Raw genomic sequence first — 17928 nt, forward strand, 5'->3', positions numbered from 1 at the left:
AATGTGCGGAGGTCGGGGGCAGTCCTAAGCTCCACGGGCAGCTGGTTCCAGAGGGCAGGTGCACCCACAGAGAAGGCCCTTCCCCTGGGTGTCGTCCGCCGGCAATCTTTTATCGGCGGCACCCTGAGAAGACCCTCCCTGTGGGAGTGCACTGGACGAAGGGCGCACTGGATGAAGATGCAGGGGAAATGTTTGGTTTAAAATTTGGAGCAAACTATCAGGTTCCTGAGGTTCTGGAACCATTTTGGGTCAGAACTGGAATCCAGAAGGCATTGGCTGTTCCAGGTTTCAGATGAAACATAATCCAGATAGGCCTGTAGGGCAAGACAATGCATGTTATTCTCTCTGACAGCTCTTCTTGTCAATAGTTTCCACCATGGTACATTCCACCATCCTGCCCATTCATCCCATTTTCCCAGTACCTTCCCATCCCTCTCCCTCTTCAGCTGCTATTACTGCTCTCACCGATTTCTAGCATGGTACATCCCACTGTCCTGTTCACCCACTCATCTTCTCAGACTCTTCCCTCCCTCCCTTCAATCCCCAATGTATTTGGCTTATGTCCCATGTCTCCCACCTTCACCCTAAGGGACTTCTGCCAAGACCGACCTAATCATTCTGTGCACAGAACAAAACAGTCCCTTATTTGTTCTATGTTTGGACCCAAACCTCAGAAACCGGCATGCGTTGCATCGGGAATGGCGCACCCAAAAGTAACTGTTTTTTTGCATGCCACAGTCTGTACATGTAATCTTTTATATATCCCTACAAGGATGTGGGAACTTATTTTGGAATCATATGCTCTACAGGAATTAACTCAGTTCAACCACCAAATCTGTGACACTTCTGTGGTTCTGAAAATGGACAACACGCGTGACCTGGATATGGACCTCATCCTTAAGAACGTAGAAGCCTGGTATCAGAATATTGCTCACACCAGCAAGCAAGAAGCTGAAGCTTTTTACCATAGCAAGGTGAGCATTAGTTTGATAGTCTTAGGGACCTTGCTTGCAAAATCAAGCAGATCAAGATGCAACAATTAAGCTCTTTGTTTAGTAAACTCATCCATGAGTTGGGGGTTTGGAAGCAAACTTTGGCACGGACTGTCAGGAGAGATGCTTAAACAAAGCACTTGACCACTAGGAAAAGTAATAGTGTCCTCATCCCCCAAATCTTACTGCCTTCTTCAGATCTTCCTGTCCACTTTATACCTACAAATCACAGCTATTATAACATACAATTATATCCCATGCTGGTGTGCCCTATACCACAAAACACAGCAAATGATGATTTTTTTTTATGTTGATATGTCATCAACTGCTCAAATGACAGCAAGAATGAATCTGAATTCTTTTGTTTTTCATTTATTAGATTGCAGAGATTCAGAGCAATCGAGGCAAATTCAATGAAGAACTGAAAAACAACCACCACGAGATTGCAGAGCTCAACAGGGTGGTCCAGAGGCTGCAAGTGGATACTGATAATGCAAAGAAGCAGGTAGGGGAATCAATCTCATTTTATTGCTTCATCTTGAACGGTCTTGTTTTCCTACAATAGCAGGTAAATACATTCTCTGGAATCTCCAGATTTGATTGATCCTCTCAAAGAGACTCGCTGTAAAGAAAAAGAAAGCTACTGTGGTTTTCTTGGAAGATTCCTCTCAGGTGCTATTCTGGAATGCCCACTAGATTGCAATGTGTCCTTTCAGCCTCATTTTGGAAATACCACAGTGGAAAACTATAAGGCAGACATGTCAAACACAAGGCCCGGGGGCCGGATGCGGCCCGCGAAGTGGTTTCATGCGGCCCGCGAAGCCATCCTGGAAACAGTGAGGGAACGGCCCCCACTGCCTTGGCCCTGGCCCAGAGACCCTCCTTCTGCCAGAGACCCTCAGATCTGTCCCACTCCTGCCCAGGCCCCCATAGGCACCCTTGATGCGAACGATGCAGAGCTGGCCACACCCACCCAGTAGGCCATATGCACTCTAGCCACGCCCACCCAGTAGGCCACGCCCACCCTGGCCCTACCCACCCGGCCCCCTGCTATAAGGGAACCTATGTGCTATAGGGGTCTTGTTCTCCCCCTCCCCCCCAAAAAAAACCAAATAGAATAATCCCCGTTCTCTCCACAAATGTACATTTGTTTTCTAAGGAGGAAAATATCTGAAGGATAGAGTTAGCTTACCATAAAAACAAATAAGAAAACAACTCTTGAATTGTCTTTGGCTTCTGGGTCTTTTTTTCTCCTTTTCTTTTCAGTTTCCTGATCTAACTGTGGGATTTCCTGATAATCTTCCAGATCCTAACCATGTTAGAATTGGATTAGTTTTTTTTCAGATCAGCCAAGGTCAATGGGATGCTGCCACCTGCTGTGGCTAGGAACAAATAGAAGCTGTCCAAGGCTTGCATATATTATACCATACATGGCTACGTTAAAAGATGTACTATCTCTGCAAAGAATCTGATCCATAGTGAAAGGCCACCCACATATTAGCTATGTATGTTTGTTTCAAGGGTTGAAAACAACCACTGGAACGAAATACAACATTTGGAAATCAAACGTTAATGGCAGTGATTTCAGATTATCAAATTCTCGTAATATAAAGAATCAGATAATATATAAAGAGTTGGGAATATTAGATACAGAATGGAACTAAATTGAGAAAAGAAATTTTAGAACTGCTAGGTTGGCAGAAGCTGGGACGAGTAACAGGTGCTCACTGTGCTACGCGGCACTCGGGATTCGACCCACCAAACTGCCGACCTTCTGATCGGCAAGCTCAGTGTCCTAACCCACTGAGCCACCACGTCCCTCTAGATAATGCATAGTGCCCTGTAAAAGCAAAAATCTAAATGAAATAAAATGAAGTCTGCTAATGCAATCTGGAAGTGGGGAAGAAATCTAAAGGGCAAGTTAAAGCAAGGCCTGTATTAAAATAGCACAATTACTTTATTTTTATTTTATTTATTTTATTACATTTATATACCGCCCTTTCCCTGAGGACTCAGGGCGGTTTACAGGGAATTAAAAACCAAAAATACAAAAGTTAAAACCAGTTTAAAAAAGATTAAATTTAACCCTGTGCAACTAAAACCCCAATTAAAATAAATTAATCCTCAGCCTGGGCCAGAGAGCTCGAAGAGCCAGGTCTTCAGGCCCCGGCGGAATGAACGGAGGTCGGGGGCAGTCCTCAGCTCCACTGGCAGCTGGTTCCAGAGGGCAGGCGCCCCCACTGAGAAGGCCCTATCCCTTTGCCACCTGGTTGGCAGGAATATTATGTCATGACATGCTGATTGAAATATTCAATCGGGAATGATACCTACCAGTATATTCCTTTTTCTAGAAATAGCCCTCAATGAGTGAAAATAGAATATATATTCTATTTATTATCATTTATTATGGTAATAAAACTTATAGCAAGAGAACAAAGATTCTGATATTGCTGGTGGACTCTGTATCTTACTTACTTCATTCTTTGCCATCATTTGCCCTGTTAGGTCCTCATCCCATTTACTTCCCTGTGTCAAGATGTCTTTTTCATTGCATAAGGAGTTACTGGACAGCAGACTGAGTAGCGATGGAAGTAGGGTGGGTAGAGAGAATGTACAATATTGTGACTTTGGGGCACAGGTATCATAGAGGAAGTATCATAGAGCAGATAACATGGTGGATTCTCACATGTTCAATGTGTGGTTTCTCTTATTTCTCAGAGTCCAAGTAACTTCCCTACTTGTTCCATGTGTCTTCTCTATCTGCTTTTGATTCTACCAACATCCCTGACCAATTTAATTAGCCGAGAGGAAAGACAATGGCTCCTTTAGATAATTTCTTCAACACTACAGACAGCCATCATGGATCAGATTCAACATACCTCTGTTTCACACTGCCTTAATCAGTTGACACTACGTATCCTTAAGCTTTTCTTCTCCTGATCCTAGGTTGCCAGTCTTCAGTCAGCCATTTGTGACTCTGAGCAACGTGGCGACATTGCCCTAAAAGATGCTCGAGCTAAGCATGTTGAGCTGCAGACAGCCTACCAGCAGTCAAAAGATAAACTGGCAAGCCTGCTCCGTGATTACCAAGACCTGCTAAACACTAAGCTGGCTCTAGATATTGAAATTGCTACCTATAAGGCACTGCTGGAAGGAGAAGAGAGCAGGTGAGGTGCACTTCTAAATATATTTAAAAAAATATAAAAACACATATTTGCAATGCCCAGCTATCGTAAGAGGTAACAATCTGTGGTTTTCTAGATATTGTTGGGTTGCCATTCATCCTAATCAATATGGTCAATAGTCAAGAAAAATTGAAAGGCTAAACACCCAAATCTTAGATTGTTATGTTATACATTTCTGTTATAAAAGATGCTAAATGTGGGAAACTGGCATTTTGAATGCTAGACTAAAAAGGAAGGCATCAGATTGGCAATATACTATATTTATGGAAGGAAATTGTAAAATAAAGAATTGAATATTGGAAAAAAGTGCCCTTACATACCCATCCTCAGAATATAAGTTAGTTTTTACTGGGAGAACTCTATGTTCACCTTTCCAGAATCAGCAGGAAGACGTGATTTCTGAAAGGTGTTATTCTTTGCAACACCTGGAGACTATATTCTACTTTCTCTGTATGGAAATCAGATATGTAGCACAAGAATCTACTGAGCTACTAGATGGCAGCAAAGAGTTCTTTAGATTTTTGAAACCCTGGGAAGACTGATTCACCTCCTTCAGTTTTTCATAAGCTTTATTATGTCGGTTGCACATGCAGCCAGATGTTTTAGATTGGATTTGGCATTTTTATCCACCTATTGAGTCTTTCCCAAGGACCTGGGATAGGCAGATGTTGTTTGAGGGTGTTAAAGTTATTGTAGCAAGGTTTAACTTGTTCCAAGTAAAGCTGCCTTTTGCAATTGACTGACACTGATTTTTTTTCCAATGCTAATGGTGTTCAAGTAGTGTCCAGATGTTTTCATTATTAATATAATTATTTTACATAATGCTCAATATTTGTGCATGTTTCTGCATAAGGAGGGAGGTAGAGTCTATGTACATAGGATAGACTCTTCTTCATAACTTCTCGGTGTTTTAGATTACAATTCCATAAATTCTCTACTAGAGAGACCACATTTTTATTTGTTGAGAGCTTGGGAAGCTGCAGACTATCTGTTCTAGAGGTAATCAGGCTGGGGAAGGCTGATCAATAAATGTTCTCCCAACACATGGACAGTTGGATAAGTAGATTGTGAGGCAACTGGAAATAACCCTCCTGTCCCATTTCATTCATTTCTTACATATTCTTACATATTACATTCCACCCCAAACTTTCCCGAAGGCAGCCACCCACAGTCAATGCCACACAGTCCCACAAACTAAATGCAATATTCATCAGAGCAGATTCACAAGGCAAGAAGGAAGTCTGTAGTTCATAAACAAGGTTTCAAAGTCCGCAGGGCAAAGTCCGGAGTCCACAAACAAGGTTCAAAGTCCACAGGGCAGGAACACGATCCAAAATCAAGGTTTACAATGGTCGGGGAGGTGCGTGCAAAGCAAACAATTGTTCCTGACAAAGACATCCTCCCCCAGCCTCTAATTAAATCAGCTCAACCCAGGTGTTTTTTGTAAGGAGGGGTGGGGTGGCCTGCTAACCAGCAGCCTCACAAACCTTTGAGCTTCCCTCTGCTCCACTCTCTGTACCCTTGGATCAGGTGGAGGAGGCAGCTGATCTGTTGCCTCTCTTCACCACTGCCTGTCTACAGCTGATTCTCCTCTGCATTTGTGAGGGCAGGCAGATCTCCATCTGGTCAACCACCTCCCCCAATGCCGGAGGGGCCTGGGACAGCATAATCCTTAGCCCATGGACCCTCCAGTCATTCCAGGGTAGACATGCCATCCCCATTGGATGCTCCCGGTTCCAACTCCTCCTCCTCCTCCAAACTGGGATCCGAAGGGGCCATGACACTTAGGATCCTTTCACCCACCTTTCCGTGCATCATCAGGACTGAGATACCAAAATCCAGGCAACATGAGATGGCAGAAAAATGTGACTTTGCTTCCATTTAAGGACCACAAGGATTTCTGCAGTCCAGATGTGCTAGCCACAAGCCAGAACATCCTTATTTAAATAGTGGTGCTGACCATTATGACAGTGAATATAGTACTGTCTATAGACGAAGAATGCAAAATGTTTGTTTTTGAAATATGGGGTCTTTTAAGAATATGGTCTTGTATAGCCACCCTGCACTTATGTTTCTAATTTTCACTTTTCTCATCCTAACAGGATTTACACAGGCAACCCTGTCAGTGTTGGTGAGTATATTGAACATTCCTCCCCCCCCACTTAAAAATGTGTGACCAAATATTGTGTGCTTGATATTTTCAAGCCTGCCATCAAAGTAACAGAACCTCTCTTGTTTGCCACCTTTACAGCAATGTTTAGTGGAGGCTACCCAGTGGGTGAGGGTCCCCCTGGAATGGGAGCCGGAGTGGCCTACGGTGCTGCTGCAGGAAGAGGCATGGAACACAATCATGGGAACTTTAATGGCACGGGAGAAGGCTTTACTACTGGGAGTGCACCTTGTATCCACACTATGGGCCCCAGGACTGCAGGAGGCTCAGGAGGCATGGCAGCTGGAGTCAATCATGGGATGGTACATGGGGCTGGGTTGGGAACTGCAGGAGGGGTTAGTGCCAGCAGTGGTGGCTACACAGCCAATGTTTCCACCAAGCATGTAATGACCTCTGGAGGTGGCGGACATAACTCAGGCCTTTCTGCAGATAGTCACCATAGTGGAATACACCACAGTGTAGGAGCCACCTATCTTTCTGGAGGGTCTGGCAAGGGAGGGCATAGTTCTGGGGCTGGAGGCATCTCGGGAGCTGTGTTTGGGGCTTCCCGTGGTGAGAGCAGCTCTGGGCTTAGAAATGTCCAAGTCACATCAGTCAGTTCGTCAGTCAGAAAATTTATGTACTAAATCCCAGGGGCTGGGAAGAAGGAACTTCATGTGGAGACAGATGCATGAATCATTAAATGCATGGCTGAGAACAGCCATGCTCTAGACTAAGACCATATTGAGGGTTTGGGGTGTGCCAGGAGCCAGCCTCAGGAATTGGGTATGGCCATGGCAAATGAATGGGTGGGGCTGATGCAGAGCAGATTCAGAATCAATCCTCTCAAAGGGAAAATTGAGAACCCCTCCATTTCTGCCATTCCTTTCCTCCCCCAGAACCAGTCTTGATCAATTGCTCGATTAATCAGCTGAATGGCTGAAAAGAGCTGAAAAATGATGAATAGGCTCTGGGGGGGGCATGCCTAGGCATCTGGGGGCTTCACAGGGCCTCTGGATTGCCCACCCCATGGGAAAGAAATAGCAGGACCTTATATTTACTTGAGATAGCTTACTGTAGATTGCTTCAGCATGTAATGGCCGGGGTTTTCTGTCTTTAAGACTCTTCAAGCAGTCTCCAACCATGTATGCTCCTTTTTCCCCAGTTTACACTGGGAATATTTTATTTTTATTTTTTCCTGTTTTTGAATTAGGGATTTTATTTTAGTTTTTGATTTCCTTTTTGCCCTTGGTGCCTAGCAAAGCATTTCAGAAAGGGAAGCCACATATTAACTGTCCAAGATGGGATTGCAAATAACATTTCTTTCCCTTGCCCCTCCCTTCCCCCATGTCAAGGATGAGATTTACCATATACACATTTTAACACTGATCTCTTCTCTTGACTTCTTTGCGCCCATTTTCGCAGGGGAATACCTCCTTTGATTTTTCCCCCCCTGTTACAGCTAGACTTGCCATTAGATTGGGGGTGGGGATCACATTCATTGTCCCATATTGTTAAAACACCTTTATTTAAAAATATGTATTCTGAATTCAGAATTGAAATTATGAAATCTTGGGATGAAGAGAATGATGTGGGCAGATTCTCTGCTTCTGTATTCAGATGTCACTGGTAAAAGCCAAGTTTCTGTCAAAAAAGATTAGTAGAAATTTGAATCCAAATAACACTTTAGAAAGTTTCCTCATCGTAGCGTGAAATTGTGTTGCATCTTTTTAATTAAGTGTGCTTTGCCATACATAGTTCAATGCATGCATTACTATTCTGATTAAGGATTAGTTGCAAAGGACATATATCTTTAATATCTACATTGTTGCTATATTTTGCTCCTTATTAAGCTCTCCAAGCTTCCTTCTATATTTTCAATAAATTGCATGCATGCATTTGGCTTCTGCTTCACTGTAGTGTTTTTGTTTCTTGCTTCCTTCTGTCTCTAAATTTTTCTCTGTAAACTGAAGTAAATATATACATGCTGGCCCAGCTCCCTCTGTCAAGTAGACACAGAGGCAAAATTCATTTACTTTACATTAGAATTCAAGCTTACTTGGCATCTCATTTTCGGAGCTAAATAAAAATAAAAAAATGAGCTTTTCAGATCTGCATTTCTCTCAACTTTGCAGTGTACTTCCATGAGTACAAAAGTATATTAAATTCTCCATAGAAATACTAACACATTAAAGTATATCATTTACATTTAGAATGCATGAAAGCAATATATTTGGAGAAATCCATACAAGCATATACCATTTATTGCAGATTTGCTTAAGAAAAGTTCTGCACTTTAAATGGGAATAGGATCTTCGACATACTTGGGGTTGTATTAAGCATCAGCCATGCACATGAAAAAAGGCACATGTGAATTTATTCATGTTGAGCTTCTCCACTGAAGATCAGGAATACTTTCCAAGTACCCCTTGTGTGAAGGACCTCTACACTTTGAAGTTACACAGCTGCACGTTGTGAGACTGTGCAGAAGCTCATCTGAATTGCTTCTACCCATAAATTGATCCACACTGATTTCCCCTTTACTTTTATCTCCAAAGAACAATGCCATATCACACTGAGGAACAAAACCGAATGCCTTTTGGACTTCATCCAGCGTTTGATCTGAAGGGTCTCATTTAGTTCTGTAGATTTTCTGTACATTTCTGATAGAAATTAAAAGCTGTGGCAATATTCCTGTGAACCTATTCACTGTGATGAGATGGAGGTTTCCTGCTCCCTCTGCTTCTCCAAGAAAAAAATTGTGTGACCCACCAAAATGGAATCAATTAAGATACAACTAGACATCCTGTTCTGGAATATTTCTTAAGCTCAGAAACCCTATGCAAAGGTATACCAATGGGAATGCTGTGTATAAAAAGCTATACATTACAGAGCAACAGGTATACAAATGAGTATATTTTATATATATTCAGTAGGGAACATGTATAAATTAGAAGAAAATATAATAGATACTGGATTTCTGCAGCAAAACTGATGAAACCTAAATTCTTAAATGTAGGTGTCAAATCAGTCAGTTTAGACAGAGTTTCACATTTCTAAACACACAGAACCTCACCAAGTCAACAAATCAAGCACATAAAACTTGCTCTCATAACCATCTGTTCCTAAACCAGATGATGCCAAAATACTGATGTGTGTGTCATGATGCTACAACTCAAGCTCTGTCCTTATAGATTTGCACTGTGATGCTGCATCAGATACATGGAATGAGGTTTGTGATATGACATTATGATATATATACATTTTGTCACTTCTCCACCACATCATGGGCATCTTTGCCTAATGTGGAGATTAGGAACAGATTAAAAATCCTCAGTAAGGAAACCATTTAATTTTGCTACATAAGATTTCCAGCAAGAGTGCTTTAGAGAGGCAAAACAATTGGCAAGGAAGTGAACTCGTTCAGATGTTAACTTGAATATGGGAGGATTTGTAAGCAAGTTGAGGATAAGCAAATATACTGAGCTCTCTAGTATGCCACTGTATCCTATCTCTTGTTTACGCCTATACCTTCTATGTAGAGGATCGCTCTATGAGGATAGAGTTTTTAAATAGAATATACAAATACAATAAAAATTCCATTTTCTGACACACACATTCTCCACTGAGAGCATTGACAGATCATTTAGGCCAATGTTTTTCAAACATGGCAACCATGCATGGATTTTAATTCCCAAAATTCCCCAACCAGCACACCAAGGTTGAGAAATATTGATTTAGATAGCTTGTGACATGTTGCTTTGCAGGTAATTTTTTTCTAAGCTTAGCTTCAGAGAATGTGCTTCCACCGTTTTTTTTTAAAGCAAGCCCTCAATGCAAACTTTACTAAAACTTGAGGAGAAAACATAGTTTTCTATCATAAGAGGTTTTATCGCTTTGTTACGGTTGATTTTTTAGTAACTTCAGATTGTGGGGATGATATGAATGAATGTTTTCCCCAGAAAGTGCATTTAGAAAATCGCTAACGTATTTGTTGACCAAAATGCTCCTACTGCATACAGGTCCTCAGCTGTTTGGATATCAGAACCAATGGCTGCAGACATTACATGTAGTTCACAGAAGAAAGATAATAACAATAAACATTAACAATAAAGTTGGAAAGGACCTTGGAGGTCATCTAGTCCAACCCCCTGCTCAGGCAGGAAACCCTATACCATTTCAGACAAATGGCTGCCCAGTCTCTTCTTAAAAACTTCCAGTGTTGGAGCATTCACCACTTCTGGAGGCAGGTTGTTCCACTGGTTAATTGTTCTAACTGTCAGGAAGTTTCTCCTTAGTTCTAGGTTGCTTCTCTCTTTGGTTAGTTTCCATCCGTTGGTTCTTGTCCTGCCTTCGGGCGCTTTGGAGAATAGTTTGACTAATAGCAACCCCTGAGATATTGGAAGACTGCTATCATGTCCCCCCTTGTCCGTCTCTTCATTAAACTAGACATACCCAATTCCATCCATTGCTTCTTGTCCTGCCTTTGGGCACTTTGGAGAATAGCTTGAGTCCCTCCTCTTTGTGGCAGCCCCTGAGATAGTGGAACACTGCTATCCCCTGTATGTATTGGGCTTGTGATACTACACCACATGCGTTGCTGGAGAGTTAACGGCTCTCCAGCAACCCAGACAGGCCGTCTCCAGTCCTGCAATTGGTCAGCCCCAGGGGGCAAGCACGGGTTCAAACCTATTGGCTGCTACCTTAGGGCTAGGCTATATATTGTGGCTGGGTGCGGCCCAAGCTCAAGTACAGTTCCAGCAAGAATAAAAGAATGAGTTTCTCTGTACTCCGCCTTGTGTCTTCATTCCTGCTCACCAGAGCCCACGACTTAACAGTGGCGACGAAGGCGGGATCCTGCTTTGCCGTTTAAAGGGCTGAAGTCAACAAGGGGTCGACAATACATGCTGGAGGGAAGAGGCATTTCATTCCCCTCTAGGCCGGCTAGTAAAGCCACACTAGCAGACGCGTGCTCAGCGGACGCATTCCCTGAGCCTAAGAAGCAGGATCTAAGAATGCAGGAATCAAGGAAGATGCCGAAGCTCGGCAAACTCAGAGAGTTTGATGTAAAACATCCAGAAGAATGACCGTCTTACCTCTTGCAAGTGGAGAACCATCTACGAGCAAACCAAATTGCAGAGGAAGACCTAAAAGACACGAGGCTGGCTCCAGGCAGTGATAACTGCTTCTTTGAGGGAGGGTAGTTTTCCCGCCGCCTTGAAGGAGGCGGTGGTGAGACCCCTCCTCAAGAAGCCTGCCCTGGACCCAGCTGTATTAAATAACTTTCGTCCGGTCTCCAACCTTCGCTTTCTTGCGAAGGTTGTTGAGAGCGTGGTGGCGCATCAGCTCCCTTTGTTCTTGGAGGAAGCTGATTATCTAGACCCGTACCAATTGGGTTTCAGGCCCGGGTACAGCACGGAGACGGCATTGGTCGCGCTGGTGAATGATCTCTGGCGGGCTCAGGACAGGGGTTGTTCCTCTGTCCTAGTCCTATTAGACCTCTCAGCAGCTTTCGATACCATCGACCATGGTATCCTGCTGCGGCGCCTCAGGGGGTTGGGAGTGGGAGGCACAGTTCTTCAGTGGTTCTCCTCCTACCTTCTGGGGCATTCGCAGTTGGTGTTGGCAGGAGGGCAGAGGTCGACCTTGAGGCCCCTTGTTTGTGGAGTTCCTCAGGGATCGGTCCTCTCACCTCTCCTGTTCAACATCTACATGAAGCCTCTGGGTGAGATCATTCGTGGTTTTGGAGTTGGTTACCATCAGTACGCTGATGATACCCAGCTTTTTATTTCAACCCCAAACCACCCCAGTGATGCCCTCGACGTGATGTCCCGTGGCCTGGAGGCGGTCCAGGTCTGGATGGGGAGGAACAGGCTTCAGCTCAACCCTGACAAGACTGAGTGGCTGTGCGTGTTGACATCTCGGGAAACGCAGAATATTCCATCTCTTAATATGAGGGGTGAGCTATTACCCCCCGTAGATCGGGCTCGCAACTTGGGGGTCCTTCTAGATTGACAGCTCTCCTTAGAAGATCATATGGGAGCTGTGACTAGGGGGGCCTTCGCCCAGATTCGCCTGGTGCGTCAGTTGCGGCCCTATCTAGACCGGGATGCCTTGCGTACAGTCACTCATGCGCTTGTGACCTCTCGTTTGGACTACTGCAATGCTCTCTACATGGGGCTGCCCTTGAGGACCACTCGGAGGCTTCAACTGGTGCAGAATGCAGCCACACGAGTGGTGTTGGGGGTCTCCCGATACTCCCATGTTACACCTCTGCTCCGCGAGCTGCATTGGCTGCCAGTTGCCCTCCGGGTGAGATTCAAGGTGCTGGTAATGACCTATAAAGCCCTACATGGCATGGGTCCGGATTACCTACGGCAGCACCTGCTGCCGGCATCAACCTCCCTCCGTCCAGTGTGCTCCCACAGAGTGGGCCTCCTCAGGGTGCCTCTGATCAGAGAATGTCGATTGGTGGCCCCCAGGGGGAGGGCGTTCTCTGTGGGCACGCCAGACCTATGGAACCGCTTGCCAGTTGAGCTCCGGATGGCCCCCGACCTTCGCTCCTTCCGGCGCGATTTAAAAACTTATCTATTTGAACAATCTGGCCTGGTTTGATGGGTTTAGGGTTGGATCTAATTTTAACATAGTTTTAATTATTGTATTATATCAGGCATGATTATTTAATTCTTTTTAACTTCTTTTAACTTTTGTATTTATATTCTGATATTTATTGCCCTATACACCGCCCTGAGTCCTTTGGGAGAAGGGCGGTATAAAAATTTAATAAATAAATAAATAAATAAATAAATAAATAAATAAATAAATAATAAAATAAAAGCCCCCACGTTGCTGTGTGTGTGTGGACCAGCAACTTTCAACCTAGCAGAGAATCTTTTTGCTCCGACGCCCATCAAAGCAGTATCGTTTGCAGACCTTAAGAAGAAGCTGACCGGGCATTTTCAGCCCAAGATATCGGAGATGGTGTGGCATTTTAAATTCGACCAAAGAGTCCAGCTACCCGGAGAGACAGCTTCAGAGTTTATTGCGGGCCTAAGGCAGGCCGCATGCCTGTGCAAGTTCTCGAATTTAGAGGAACGACTTAGAGACTGGCTCGTCTGTGGCCTTCGAGACAGAACCCTCCAGCAGAGACTGTTTTCTAGACCCAATTTCACGTTCTCCGAGGCACAGGACGAGGTCATGGCCGACGAAGCCGCCGGGAGTGCAGTGCAGACAGTGCAGCCCACCAAACCTTCAAAGGTTTTTTTTTAAATCTATATCCCGCCCTTCTCCGAAGACTCAGGGCAGCTTACAATTTAAAGCACAAACCAATGTGCTTAGCAATAGCCTTCATTCTATGTATATGCCTGCTTATTAGGGCTTTCACCCTCCCAAGTGGCATTATTACAAAGTCAGCTTATTGCCCCCAACAATCTGGGTCCTCATTTTACCTACCTCAGAAGGATGGAAGGCTGAGTCAACCTTGAGCCTGGTGGGATGCGAACCTGCACTAATTGCAGGCAGCTGGTGTTACTTAAGGAGGCATTAGCCCACTGCTCCACCAAGGTTGAAGATTCCGTACATCTTGAGGTTGCCGAATGCATCAGAGAATCATCAGAAGATGAAGAACCCAAAATCAACAAGCTCCAAAGGCAACCAAATGCGCAAAACCACAGCAACCACCAACGAGAGAATCATTACAAGGCAGTTCTCTTACCTAGATGTAAGGGGTGCGCCAATTGCAGATTTGGCTCTGCCACGTGTACAGCTTGCAGAAGGACCGGCCACATCGTGGTGGTTTGCAGAGCCCGCCAGAGAGACAGGCCACCCAAACACCAGTTGGAGGAACCGACTAGGAGAGGTACTGGGGCCCAGGGTCCAGTTAGTGTGGGGTTCTTCATAAGCCTGAGAAGCATTTGCCGCACCGGGGCTCGTCGCCCCCTCAAGCCTAAACTCAAGCTCTTGGTAGAGCTACAAGGAGTTCCATGTAAGATGGAGTTGGACTCCAGCTCAGCAGTATCAATCATTTCGCAAGATACATTCAACTTTCTTTGTAGGCGCAGTAACAATTGGGCTAAACTAAGGCCCTCAGATATTATTTTAACAGATTTTCAGAATGCTCACATTAAAGTTAAGGGTGAAGCCACATTATTGGTAAAATTTAAAGGGTTTTTGGGGCACCTGGATGTAATAGTATTAGAGGGCCAAAGAACGAGTCTTATTGGACTTGATTGGTTTCATGCTTTAGGCATTCAAATTACAGGCATTAACCGGACACAAACAGCAGACCTCATGACTGTTTGCGAGGAATACACGGATGTTTTTGAGTCAACCCTGGGGACTTACACTGGCCCTCCAATTTCTTTTAAGTTAGATCCTAACATTGTGCCAATTAGGATTAAGTCTCACAGGGTCCCCTTTGCCCTAAAGCACAAAATCGATTCCGAAATCGATAAGCTAGTAGAACAGGGCATATTACAGCCTGTTGATGGGGGGGAGTGGGAAACTCCTATTGTCAGCCCACTGAAGTCCAACAGGGAAGTTTGCATTTGCGCAGATTATAAATGCACATTAAATAAGGCCCTTAATCAACATGCTTACAGGGTTCCTGTAGTCAACCATATTTTAGCCTCCTTGCAAGGGGGAACCATTTTTGCTAAACTTGATTTAGCACAGGTGTATCAGCAATTGCTGGTTGATGAAGCCACAGCCGCGGCTCAAACAATAGTAACTCACAGAGGGGCATTCAAAGTCAAACGCTTACAGTTTGGAGTCAGTGTTGCACCAGGTATTTTCCAAGGGATCATGGAACACACACTTAAGGGTATTCAGGGTGTCTGCCCCTATTTTGATTATGTTCTCATTGCCAGGGAATCCCCAGAAGTGTTGGCCAATAGGCTCAGGGCTGTTTTGCAGAAGCTCCATGATGCGGGCCTCAAATTGAAGAACAACAAATGTAGTATTGGGGTCTCATCAATGGAATTCTTGGGGTTCCGTATCAATGCTAATGGAATTCACCCCGCTGATTCAAAAGTGAAGACCATCAAAATGGCTCCAAGGCCAAAATCAAAAGGAGAGCTGCAAGCATTTTTGGGCCTCCTAAATTTTTATCACACATTCCTACCTCATAAGGCTGTGATAGCAGAGCCCCTCCACAGGCTGCTTGATAAAAAAGCCCTTTGGAAATGGACTAACTTACATGAAAAAAGTTTCCAGGATCTGAAAGCCCTTCTATCAGAAAAGTCCACTGTAACTCATTACATAGAGTCTAAACCTGTATGTCTTCCATGTGACGCATCTCCCTATGGGGTAGGGGCAGTCTTAAGCCACATAGAGAAAAATGGGAAACAGGTTCCTATTGCATTTTATTCTAGGACTTTATCTTCTGCTGAGTGCAATTATGCACAGATTGATAAAGAAGCCTTGGCCATAGTGGCTGGAGTTAAGAAATTTCATGATTATTTATATGGCAGGGATTTCACTGTCTACACTGACCACAAACCTCTTTTGGGGTTGTTCACAACAGACAAACAAACTCCCCACATACTATCTCCAAGAATGCTGAGATGGTCTATATTTTTGTCTGCATACAATGTTAAGTTAATTCATAAACCAGGGAAGGAAATGGGCCATGCAGATGGCCTCAGCAGACTACCACTGCCACTAATGGATCCTGATCCAGTTCCTGCTGCTAAAATATTGTTCATTCAGGACTTACCTGAGTTTCCCCTCCACGCAGGGGATATTGCTGCTGAAACTGCCACAGATAAAACTCTGAGCAGAGTGTTGTCATGGGTATACACGGGCTGGTTGGAAAAAAGTCCAGGTTCTGAATTTCAAAGTTATTTTGTCAGGAGACATGAGTTGTCTGCACACAAGGGCTGTATTTTATGGGGCAACAGAGTCATAACTCCCACTTCACTGAGGGACAGTCTTATACTCTTTACATGAAGGCCATCCAGGCATTGTAAGAATGAAAGCCTTAGCTAGAAGCTACCTTTGGTGGCCTGGCCTGGATAAGGCTGTAGAGGATCAAGTTCATGGTTGCTATACATGCCAGCAATCTAGGCCTGAAATGCCTCAGGGCCCAGTTCACAGGTGGGAAGAAACGCATACCACCTGGTCCAGGGTTCACATAGACTACACTAGACCTTTTCAAGGACAGCTTTTCCTGATAGTAATGGATAGCCACTCAAAATGGCTGGAAGTAGTTCCAGTTCCTAATATGACTACTGCTAGGACCATCCAGGTGTTGAGAAAACTCTTTGCAACACATGGGTTGCCTGACGTTTTAGTTTCTGATAAAGGCAAAGGTAAAGGTAAAGGTAAAGGTTCCCCTACACATGCGTGCTAGTCGTTTCCGACTATAGGGGCCGGTGCTCATCTCCGTTTCAAAGCCGAAGAGCCAGCACTTGTCCGAGGACGTCTTCGTGATCATGTGGCCAGCATGACTAGACGCCAAAGATGCACAAAACACTGTTACCTTCCCACTGTAGTGGTCCCTATTTTTCTACTTGCATTTTTACGTGCTTTCGAACTGTTAGGTTGGTAGAAGCTGGGACAAGTAACAGGTGCTCACTCTGTTATGCGGCACTCGGGATTCGACCCGCCAAACTGCCAACCTTCTGATCGACAAGCTCAGCGTCCTAACCCACTGAGCCACCGTGTCCCTTAGTTTCTGATAATGGGGCTCAATTCACTGCTGCTGAGTTTCAGGCTTTTCTTAGAGCTAACCTCATCAGACATGCTATGTCTGCACCATTTCATCCTTCTTTGAATGGACAAGCCGAATGCATGGTGAGGACAACAAAGGAGGCACTCGGGCATATTATCACAGGTGACTGGTATCATAGATTGGCAGATTTTTTGCTCTGCCAGCATTCTACGCCCTGCACTGCTACAGGTAAAAGTCCTGCTGAGCTATGTTGGGGAAGGAGTTTAATTACTAAACTGGACAGGTTGCATCCAGACAGAGTGGCATCAGAGGCCTCTAGACCAAAACCCCCAAGGGGGCTTCAAATGGGCGATTGGGTTTGGCCCAGAAACTATGGGCCAGGGAATTTATGGGTTCTTGGTCAAGTAACCAAGGCATCCAGACCCCTATCTTATGAAGTGGAGTTGGAGGGAGGGCGACTGGTCAGAAGACACATCAACCAACTCAGGAAGAATTTTCCAGAATTGTCACTAAGTGGGGACTGTGGCATAAGTCCCTCCCGAGGTCCTCAAACTGGTACCCAGCCCACACCAGAACCACCAGGGTTTTCCCTTCTCAGCAGAAGTTGATTCTGAGGAAGAACCAGGAAGCTCGGAAGTGCAACATGGGACCCCTGACCAGGCGAGCCAGCCGAATCTCAGCAACCACTATGCCTACTCTGCAGAACAGACTGACTCTGGGGTGGGCCAACCAGGTGAGGCCAGCCAGAGCGTTTCAATCCCCCTGGACAATGGAGCACAAGGGGACATGGGTCTACCCAGCCCACTGGGTAAGCTGGTAGACCACAAAGCAAGGGGAACTCCAAGGCATTCCTCCAGGCCACACAAACCTCCGGCATATCTCACAGATTATATTGTAAAATAAAGTGATGTATAGTGTTGTGACAATTGT

General features: G+C 44.7%; 1 protein-coding gene across 1 annotated transcript in view; it reads left to right on the forward strand.

Annotated features, from left to right (window-relative positions):
* The window catches only part of LOC308662825 (keratin, type II cytoskeletal 8-like), a gene marked incomplete at both ends in the record, with an annotated part of 62707 nt that overhangs the window by 30198 nt on the left and 14581 nt on the right, over positions 1-17928 (forward strand). The window contains 5 exons of the mRNA XM_081318970.1: positions 810-974; positions 1372-1497; positions 3939-4159; positions 6280-6308; positions 6429-6649. Of these exons, the coding sequence (XP_081175096.1) occupies positions 810-974; positions 1372-1497; positions 3939-4159; positions 6280-6308; positions 6429-6649 (762 nt within the window). The remainder of the gene's footprint in view (positions 1-809; positions 975-1371; positions 1498-3938; positions 4160-6279; positions 6309-6428; positions 6650-17928) is intronic.

This window comes from Vipera berus (genome assembly GCF_964194415.1).
Source record: "Vipera berus genome assembly, chromosome: 2".
Classification (NCBI taxonomy): Eukaryota; Metazoa; Chordata; class Lepidosauria; order Squamata; family Viperidae; genus Vipera; species Vipera berus.